Genomic DNA, 10,917 nt, shown 5'->3' with positions numbered 1-10,917 from the left:
GTTATTCCCTGGTTGAATACCGGGTCAGTGGCAGTGTGAACGGTTTCCCAAGCCGATGCGAACCGAGACCCATTCACTACATAGGAAGAGGCGGAGCTCGTCTCCCAGCACCGCCTCTGCCCCCCCCCACAGATATGGGAAGCCAGCCATTATGGTCCAATGCCGGATCCCACCCAGGAAGGACTCGTTTCCAATTCCTGGGTGGGATCCGGAATTGGCGATGTGAAAGGGGTATTACTAGAAACGGTCTGCAAATCTGCAGATTGTTACCATACACTAGCAATCCACAGCCCGAATTGATCTGTGAAATCCAACATGTTGGACAACCTGATTTAACAATCCCAGTCGATTTCTGGTCTTAATCTGGAATCTCCGAACCCAGTCCTTGCAGAACTATTTACACATTCATCTGCAAAAAGCCACATGCCCCAATTGATTGCTGATGCTTTTCGACAAGCCATCAACAGGCAAATACAAATGAGGGTTTATAGCTAAATCAGACAAAGGCTGTTTTTTAAACCGCACTCAAATAACCCTTCACACTAGCGAAAAATAAAATAAAGCAATATTTGCAAGCAAGGAATTGGGGACAGTTAACCTGTTGGCCTTGGCCAGCTGTAAATTGAATATTTCAGAGGTTGCCAAGTTCCAGAGATTTGCCATCCCTCCAATTAACAGGTCATTAACTAATTAACTCGACCTTCTGTACTGCTGATCAAAATATTAGGATGATGTCCTGCAAATGTGTCATGAGTTGCATATGTGGCTCAGATTCTTTAATCTCACAGGTGTAAAATTTCCTAATATTGGCACAGTATCGCTAAATTATTTTTGCGGCCACTGGTGATGCTGCAAGATGCCTCCCACACAGATGGTTTCCTTTCCTCTAGAGGAGAGAGACATGGGAAGAAACTCTGTGTAAGAGGACCTCCCGCTAAGTCTAGAGAGGATTCCTTTAATTGGTGCTAATTAGAGCATCTGCTCTCAAAAGCGGATGAGGTGTCATTGTTAAAAAGTCATGGCAAGTGTGGGGTGGGTTTGCTGCCAGCAGAATTGAAGGCAAAATGTAAGGGAAGGTGGTGGGCATGTTAAAGGGAGAAGTGAGAAAAGGCAGGAGAGGGAGCGAGAAATTTCTAAAGCGTCTATATGGCTCATTCACACATAGGCGCTGGGAAAACGAGGTAAACGCATGAAAAGGAACATACACTTAATGACGGACCTGTGTTTCCTTTTTTCTTTTTATATACATTTTTGATTTGTTGCGCTTTTACCAATAGTTTTTTGTACTGGTAGGGAACAATGACACACAAGAAATTAGAGCATTTTTCCTCTAAAACATAGTTTCCAGGCTTTAGTAAGTGGATAAAAAAAAAGCGCATTAACGGTGGATAGATGTGCTAAAAAAATCACAAGGTGACAACAAAAGAGAATAAGGAAAGTACAGGAAGACTGACTTGAGTCAGATACTGCAGAACAGACAAAGACAAAAGGAGTTTTATGGTGAAGACAAGAGAGGCAGGGAACAGGCAACTGCTTAGGCCAGAGAGGCTAAATAATGACAGGTCAGGGCAGGGCCGCCATCAGGGGGGTGCTGGGGGCACAGCTGTCCCGGGCCCCACAGCCGTAACTACATGTGTGCAAATTGTGCATTGCACACAGCACACTTCTACTTGGAGCGCATTGTGCGCCTTGTCCCCGATTGGCTGCCCTTGAGATGACAGCAGGCAGTGGCAGCGCTGGCTTCGAGAGGCTCACAGTCCAGTGTCCCGTGCAGTGAGGGTATGAAAGCGGAGGTGGCCGCATCCTGCTGCTGCGTGAGGACGGCGAGGGGTTCGTCTTGCCGCTGACTATGTGAGGACGGCGCGGGGTGGCCGCGTCCTGCCGCTGACTATGTGAGGACGGCGGGAGGTGGCCGCGTCCTGCCGCTGACTATGTGAAGATGGCGGGGGGTGGCCGCGTCCTGCCGCTGTCTGTGTGAAGACGGTGGGGGAATGGCTGCGTCCTGCCGCTGTCTGTGTGAGGACGGCGGGGGAACGGGAGTAGCAGCGGGGTAATGTAGCTCATCCGGCAGTGTCCTGTGTGACAGCAGCGCTCCCGCGCCCGCTGTGCAGAGCTGACAGTCTGCCTCCCTCCCCAGTGATAGCCTGCTGTACTGTGTAAAAGGAGGGACTCTGCTCCTGTACTATGTAAAAAGAGGGACTCTGTTCCTGTAATGTGTAAAATGAGGGACTCTGCTCCTGTAATGTGTAAAAAGAGGGACTCTGTTCCTGTAATGTGTAAAAAGAGGGACTCTGTTCCTGTAATGTGTAAAAAGAGGGACTCTGCAGCTGTGATATGTAAAAAGAGGGAGTCTGCCTGAAGTAATGTGTAAAAAGAGGGACTCTGCTGCTGTAATGTGTAAAAAGAGGGACTCTGCTGCTGTAATGTGTAAACGGGGGACTCTGCCTGCCATAATGTGTAAAAAGAGGGACTCTGGTGTTGTAATGTGTAAAAGGGGGACTCTGCCTGCCGTAATGTGTAAAAAGGGACTGTACCTGCCGTACTTTGTAAATGGGGACTGTACCTGCCGTACTGTGTAAATGGGGACTCTACCTGGTGTAATGTGGAAAAAAAAGAGGACTCCATGAAGCCATGCCCTTATATTTTTGTTGCGTGCACTGGCCCTATTTTAAATTAGGGGGAAGCGTCGATGCTGTTTCTTGCACACAGCGCTAAAATGTCTAGTTACGGCACTGCCGGCGGGCCCAGCCTCTCTGACAGAGAGAGGAGGGCCCGGGATGCTCATGCAGCCACCTGCTCGCCAGCCGCCGTTCCGCGGTCGTCCCCGCTATTCTGTCGCTGTCCTCCGACCCTCCAGCAGCTCTGTATTGAAAACTTCCCTCCCAAAATGGCCGCTGCCACAGAGGAGACAGTTATTCAGGATACTAGTGGTGGATATTTTGGGAGGGACGTTTTCAATACAGCTGCAGGAGGACGGAGGAGAGCAGCAGAACAGCGGGGATGGAGGCGGGCAGGAGCGGCATCAGCATCCCGGGCCCTCCCGACAACGGCACATGTATGTATGTATGAAGCTGCCTATTTTGTCAGTCCCGGGCCCCGCAATTTCTGATGGCAGCCCTGGGTCAGGGGAAGAACAAGAGAAAGTTGCTTTAGGGATGCTGGGTTGGAAAGATACAGGAGAGATGTTGAGGAATATTTTTCAACCCTTTAAAAAGGGCAAGTGGAGATATTAGCCCATAGATAGCTCTGAATTATCTAGTACATTCTATGAAATGATCGCTAGAATCTGGTTGGTTGCTAACTTGCTATGGACATTACCTCCAAATGCCCTTTTGGAAGGTTTGATAAATCTCCAAGATAGGCTGCAGGGAAGGATGGAGAAGAGACACATTGGTTAATGCTGAGTTGTAGCAAAAATGGTTTTAAATTACTTAGAGAAAGAGAATAAAAAAAATTCATGCATTTCCTCTTAAGGTGCCCACCATCCACATTGGCAGCATCTGCATATAGCATGTGGCAAGCAGTCATCATCAGCATGATCTGAACCTGCCCTGTAGCAGGTGTAAAAAATATGCCTCTGAGTCCTAGCAAGTGTATAAGGCAGTAGAGAAGTGATGGAAGATATGGAAAATAAATACATGGTCTATGGCAGAGATGGAGAAGAGACACAGGCTGCATGGAAGAGATAGAGAAGAGGCACGGACTGTATGGAAGAGATGGTTAAGATAGAGAAGAGACACAGGTTGCTGGGAAGAGAGGTAAGGGAGACAGTTGTAGGGAAAACTGGAAAGGAGATGCAGGCTATAGGGAAGTTTGGAGAACAGACACAGATTATACGGAAGAGGTGTTTAAGAGGAACAGGGAAATAATTATGGAGCAGCCAAACACACATGTATACTGTTGTTTGTCCCTATAAACTATGACTATGGATAAGGACATTATAAGTGTCATAAAAAGAGGTGAATGATTTGGTTGGGTACTAGTTATATATGTATATATATAAAAATATATAAAAGTTTTAGACAGGTATGTAAAAAAAATCTGCAAAGTAAGACTGCTTTTAAAAATAGAAGTACTGATAGTTTATTTTTTTTATCAATTAATAAAATGAATCCCTCCTTATCTTGCTGTATACATAATCCTTTTCTTCTCTTTTTTTTTTCTTTCTTTCACCCCACCCTAATGGACTGTAGGGGTTATTCAGAGTTGTTAGCAATTGGAAAAATCCATGTTGCACTACAGATGGGGCAGAGAGATTTCGATTTGGGTGGGTTATATCGTTTCTGTGCAGGTATATACTGGCTGTTTTATTTTTACACTACAATTTAGATTTCAGTTTGAGCACACCCTACCCAAATCTAAATATCTCTCTCTGCACATGTTACATCTGCCCCCACTGCAGTGCACATGAGGGGTAATTCCAAGTTGATCGCAGCAGGAATTTTTTTAGCAGTTGGGCAAAACCATGGCCCTCATTCCGAGTTGATCGCTCGCAAGGCGAATTTAGCAGAGTTGCTCACGCTAAGCCTACGCCTACTGGGAGTGTATCTTAGCTTCTTAAAATTGCGACCGATGTATTCGCAATATTGCGATTACAAACTACTTAGCAGTTTCAGAGTAGCTTCAGACTTACTCGGCATCTGCGATCAGTTCAGTGCTTGTCGTTCCTGGTTTGACGTCATAAACACACCCAGCGTTCGCCCAGACACTCCCCCGTTTCTCCGGCCACTCCTGCGTTTTTTCCGGAAACGGTAGCGTTTTTATCCACACGCCCCTAAAACGCCGTGTTTCCGCCCAGTAACACCCATTTCCTGTCAATCACACTACGTTCGCCGGAGCGAAGAAAAAGCCGTGAGTAAAAATACTATCTTCATTGTAAAATTACTTGGCGCAGTCGCAGTGCGAATATTGCGCATGCGTACTAAGCGGAATTTCACTGCGATGCGATGAAAATTACTGAGCGAACGACTCGGAATGAGGGCCAATGTGCACTGCAGGGGAGGCAGATATAACATGTGCAGAGAGAGATAGATTTGGGTGTGGTGAGTTCAATCTGCAATCTAAATTGCAGTGTAAAAATAAAGCAGCCAGTATTTACCCTGCACAGAAATAAAATAACCCACCCAAATCTAACTCTCTCTGCACATGTTATATCTGTCCCCCCTGCAGTGCACATGGTTTTGCCCAACTGCTAAAAAATATCCTGCTGCGATCAACTTGGAATTACCCCCCATGGTTTTGGCCAATTGCTAACTTTTTTGGTTTGCTAACAACCCTGAATTACCCCCTGTATCCCCTTTGCATCTTCCTTCTCCTGTCCCACTTCCCTCCCTTCTTTCCCCCACTCCCTTTTATTCTGCCCGTCCCATGCTATAGACCCATTGGGTGAGTTGCCCTGCTTTTTTTCTTTTGTCACTCACTTTTATTGTAACTCAATTCCATAGTAGCTTCTGTCCATCCCCCCATTCTCAATGTTTTGGTTATTCTGTGTATATCTATCATATTCTGCTCTCTTTGTTATAGACCACGATAAAGTATTGAATTCTGTTCACTGTTCTTGTGAGTCTTTACTGGAACTTTACAATTTAAAAAAAACAAGAGAAAATTAAACAAGTAACCATATGTTCTTACCCAAGCAGTCATTGGCTTCACGGGCATTGGCTCTCTGCCATGGTCGGTCATAATGAAAGGCCTTACACCGATCACATTCTGGCCCTTCAGTATTGTGCTTACAGTCGCAGATGAGACGTCCCTCCTTGTCTTTGCTGCAGCGAGAAGCGTGTCCATTACACTTGCACCTTCCACCCACTTGAAATTCTCCAACTGAGTAGAAGAATCCTGGGCCATCTTCTGATACCTCTGAATCCCTATTTCCCTGGAGGTGGGGGCGACTGAAGACCACACGGATGTCAGTAGCAGTCAACCAGTCTTGGAGCACGGGGCTGTTGTCAAAGTCTTGAGCAGAGGGTCTTCCGTCCAAGGTGCTGAAGGCTATAAGGCCTCCAGTGAGTGGGTAAAGATCTGTTTGTCCATCTGTGCACAAAGCCTCTTGCTCATTTTGCTTGGTGACACTGGCACGGCTAGGTTTTCCGTACAATCGACGGCACTGGGATGAATAATACTGATAAGGAACCCAAGTTTTACCATAGTCCATGGACTTGAAAATTGCTACCGACTCTGGTCGGGGAGAACAGAACTGTAGGCTGACATAGGTCACCTCAAACTTCTTCCCCAGTGAAAGGGTCAGACTGACATTCTGTGGTGAATGGCGTGGGAAGCTTTCTGACCTCCAGCAAGTCATGTTCCCAGCTGTGTTGAGGTCTGTGAGATGGGAGGGTGGGTGAGCCCGCTTTGGGTCAGAGGCATCGCATGTACGGGTGGCTGGACGGCCACAGGTGCTAGAAGCTTGGACCTCTTTTCCAAAGGCTGCATTAACAAACTCAGGCACACAGCGACGTGGCAGGCTGTGCTCGTCATAGCAGGGGTCTGTAATGGGATGCTGTTGCTGTACAGAAAAAGGCGATGAGGCCGATTGAAGAAGCATAGGCAACAATGACAGAAGGAGAAACAGGTGAAGCATGTTCTAAAGGAGAAACACAACCCTAAAGAAAAAGGAGAAACATTCTATTAGTATATTTCACAATGTATATTTCCGTTTGTACAGCACAACTGCTTTTGAAGGTTTGATCAATCTCCCCTAGAAACTTACTGATAGATCAGACACTGGGGCAGATGTATTAACCTGGAGAAGGCATAAGGAAGTGATAAACCAGTGATAAGTACAAGGTGATAAACACACCAGCCAATCAGCTCCAATATGTAAATTAACAATTAGGCGGTGATTGGTTGATGCGTTTATCACCTTGCACTGATCACTGGTTTATCACTTCCTTATGCCTTCTCCAGGCTTAATACATCTGCCCCAGAGTTTGATAGATCAGTGACGTATCATCATAGTTGCCTACCCTCCCTCATTCTACAGGAGACTCCCTGAAATGGTAGCAATCTCCCTGACTCCCTGAAAAGACTAGCAATCTCCCTGATTGCACCTAACAGTACCACCATTATGTAGTTGTTACATTCTTGGGGGAAAAAAGAAATCAGAGATACATACATTCAAATTGGATCATCAGTGCCATTTTCCTGCATTGGTTATTATAAGGCACATTGGGGCAGATGTATCAACCTGGAGAAGGCATAAGGAAGTGATAAATGCAAGGTGATAAAGCACCAGCCAATCAGCTCCAATATGTAATTTAACAGTTAGGAGCTGATTGGCTGGTGCATTTATCACCTTGCATTTTTCACTGGTTTATCACTTCCTTATGCCTTCTCCAGGTTAATACATCTGCCCCAGTGATCCCTATGGCTACATGCATTTTAAATAAGGTTTCTCCTGGCCACTTACATTATAAGGAACCTCTTGTAAAACACAATACACAAACAAATCCTGCAAAATATCAGTGTATGTTCTTCAACAAGTAGATCTTACTAACTTTGGGGCTCATTTACATTTGGATGTCAGTTATGTTTAGGACACGCCTCTCAGATGTAGCAGTATACGTCCGCGCTCATAGACGTTACTGTCACAATCTCCCTGAAAAACTTTTTCAAAAGTAGCCAAGTAAGTATGCATAACATTAGTGTTAGTTGTAGCAGAGGTAGGGGAGGACAAGCATGAGGGAGTAGATCAAATAAATGTGGGAGCATTGGCAGATTCAGGGGTCGGCCGAACAGCACCAGTATCTTCCCTGGACCCTCAGCAGCCCAGCACACAGCAGTATATGGTGAGATGGGAAGTGATGCTTCTGTCAGCAGCAGCAGCAGTCTCCTCTCTCTCCCTGGGCGGGATTTATTAAAGGGAAAATGCAGTAAAACCCCCGTTTTACCGCATTTTCATATGTACTAACCCACGGCCGCCGCGTTTTCGCCCCATAGGGTATCGCCATCTTTTTATGGCGATACCCTATAGAAGCCTATGGGACTCTTACCGCCGCCGCATCCCGCCGCCGCCCCGCGCCACTCACGACGACCCCCCCTTCCCCCCGGCGTACCTGAGAGGCTGCTGGTGCGGCCCCCTCCTCCTTCTCTCCCGCAGCACAGCCTTGTCTCCTTCCGGCTGCAGGGGGGAGGAGGAGGAGCCTGGGGACTCCCTGCGCACGTCACCTCCCGGGTCTGGGAGGTGACGGAGACCTCCACTGACCCCCGCCGACCCCTGCAGACCACCACAGATATCATCGCGGGGGGCCTCCTATACCGCATTGCGATACTAATCGCATATGTTAGTACATATGCGATTAGTATCGCTACGGTAGTTGGCGAGGGGCGGCGATGTCTTATAGTACATCCCGCCCCCTGTCTGATGTGCTGCTACCGCTGCACTGCTATAGAGCGGCCAGTGGTAGTGGACAGGAGACCAGGCCCATCTTAACAGCATTGTAGGACCTGAAAAAAGCAATGCACTAGGGCCCCTGCACACCCACTCCTGGGAACTAATATAAAAAAATCATAACATGTTCTTCCTGCAGTCCCATGCCATCTCTCCACATGCTTACATACAGTGAATGGCTGTCAGCACTTTCATTGGTGGATAGCTCCAGCCATCCACCAATCAGCATGCTGTCAGCCATTCACTGTTTGAATGCAGGCTGAGAGACAGGTAGAGAATGCTGTCTGATGACTCTGATTGTGTAACCACTACCCAGCCCTGCTCGAAGGCCCCTAGAATTGTGGGGCCCTGGACAGTTGACCAGTGTGCCTGCCTATACAATAAGATAGCCCTGAAGGTGAGAAGTGTTATTGATTGCCTACTTGACCTGGATACACCCCTGAGTGGGAGGAGAATATGGGGGAGACAGACTTATCAGGTGAACTAAACATTCAGTCACAAACTATGATGAGTGTGTTTTAAGTGTTATCACATATAGAGGGGTCCCGGCCCTCAGTTTGTTTCAGGGCACAGGATCATTAGTAAGTCCACTGCGCAAGATGTCCACATAAAGTAAGTGTATGCATATGACTTAAACATTTATTATTAGAACACCATTTATAATGGGAACATAGACAGTACATACAGTACTAAGGCACATTGGTATGAGGTGGGGAAGAGGGCCCTGCCTGTAAGATATGCCAATCATAATCACAATATGCCTGTTCAGTATGACATCCCGACTGCTCCATGGAAAGTACCCTAACCCTCCCCTGCCCCGTATCCTAACCCTGCCTTGTAGGTGTCTAAACCTAACCCTCCCCGCTTGGTTCCTAACCCTAACCTCCCCTTCTAAGTGCTTAAACCTAACCTCTAATTCCCACCCACCCCCGCGGCAGGACGTAAGCGCGTCCCGCTGGAAGAACGGTCGGGTTTCTGGCTGTTGGTATTTTGATGACGGTTGGTTCTATATCGGAGGGGCTGAAGGGACCTTGTGACGTTTTGAGAGGAGGAGCTACATCAGCAGGGGGAGGAGCTACGGGCGAACAGGGTACCCGAAAAGTACGCTCGCCACGCTTCGGGCACGGTGGCTCGCTTCGCTCACCACCTAATTACTAAAGGTAATAGTTGGTGGCGTGGATAGTAGAGGAACTATCCCGCTGGCCTAGCTCCTCCCCCTTGCGTCGTAACTCCTCCCCCTTACGGAAAAGGTCCCTTAGCCCACTTGATTCTAGCATCTACCTTTTGATGACGGGATCTGAACATTTGTCTGGATTTAGACGCCGGGCTTCTAGCGTCCCTCGGGATTATGGCGTCGGTATATCGACCGCCAGGATCCCGTCCTTATTAACTACATCCCCAATATACGATAAAGATATCTGCATGGTTTTATGCAGGACTGAAAATAAAACTAAATTACCCTAAATATCTATAATAGCAAAACATGTTCAGAAAAGAGTTTTGTCGGCAAAGCAGCTTCTCTCGTGCAGCCTCAGATAGCTGTCCTGACCTCAGTCTGTGGCCAAGGATTGGGAAATGCAAAGGTCAGTGTCTCGCCCACCAAATCTAAAAGTTTCTGGTTGGTTATATAAAGAAATATGGATTTCATGGGACAATTAAGTTCAGTGTTAGCCTACATTCCAATATAGACGGTAGCCCCTAGCCTTAGCCTTATCCATACAACTGCTTAATCATGTAGCTTTAAGCAGAGGCAGATAATCCGATTGGCAACCCAGGCTTCCGACTAGGGCCCAGTGGACACTGAGGGTCCCATATTACTCTAACCCATTATGACATGTTTAATGATAAACGGAGGGGGCGAGGGGCCCTAAACCAGTGCCTTGCCTAAGGCCCTATAGGGTATTTATTGGCCTTTGGTTTAAGACTTGTGCCTTGCAATTGTAGTGCCAGGTTTATTCCAGTAAGATGATTTCTCCATAGCAGAGAAGGGGTTAAATGTGCCAGACGTCTCCCTCACTCATTCTTTTAAGAGCACATAGTTGAAAGGATGCCCAGCTGAGATTAAAAAAATAACAGTCAAAATACTTCCAGTACAAAAACTAAACATAGTTATATATACGGAATATGATGTGAACGTTGTGCCAAGACTTCTAGTTACAGACTGATACACCCCAGAGCTGCTGGAAAAAGCCCCCTCAAAGACAGATACACCCCAGATCTATTCATCACGGCCCCTCAAAGACAGATATACCCCAGATCTGCTCCCAACAGCCCCCCACACAGACAGATACACACCAGAACTGTAAGAACTTCACATAAACAGGTATAATTTACAATGGGAGAAAGAGTTGGCTCAGTGGTTAAAAGCACTGGCTGTGAACCAAAGACACACTGGAGACTGTAGTATGACTCCATGCGTCAGCCCCTTTGTGACCTTGAACGGCACGTTATTTCCGTGGCTTTTGGACATGAAAAATCAGATTGTGAACTCCTGCGTGGACAGAACCTAGAGACTACTGTGTGGAAAT

At 47.0% G+C, this 10,917-nt stretch overlaps 2 protein-coding genes across 2 annotated transcripts in view; one reads left to right on the top strand and one right to left on the bottom strand.

The window, feature by feature from the left end:
* The window catches only part of LOC134945422 (uncharacterized), a 230,607-nt gene that overhangs the window by 53,227 nt on the left and 166,463 nt on the right, over window positions 1-10,917 (top strand). The window lies entirely within an intron of this gene.
* NTN3 (netrin 3) overlaps window positions 1-10,917 on the bottom strand; it is a 130,310-nt gene that overhangs the window by 95,700 nt on the left and 23,693 nt on the right. Inside the window, exon 2 of the mRNA XM_063934685.1 lies at window positions 5,632-6,602. Within this exon, the coding sequence (XP_063790755.1) occupies window positions 5,632-6,580 (949 nt within the window). The 5' untranslated portion in view covers window positions 6,581-6,602. The remainder of the gene's footprint in view (window positions 1-5,631; window positions 6,603-10,917) is intronic.

This window comes from Pseudophryne corroboree, chromosome 7 (genome assembly GCF_028390025.1).
Source record: "Pseudophryne corroboree isolate aPseCor3 chromosome 7, aPseCor3.hap2, whole genome shotgun sequence".
Taxonomy (NCBI): domain Eukaryota; kingdom Metazoa; phylum Chordata; class Amphibia; order Anura; family Myobatrachidae; genus Pseudophryne; species Pseudophryne corroboree.
This window is presented reverse-complemented; position numbering and strand designations above follow the sequence as displayed.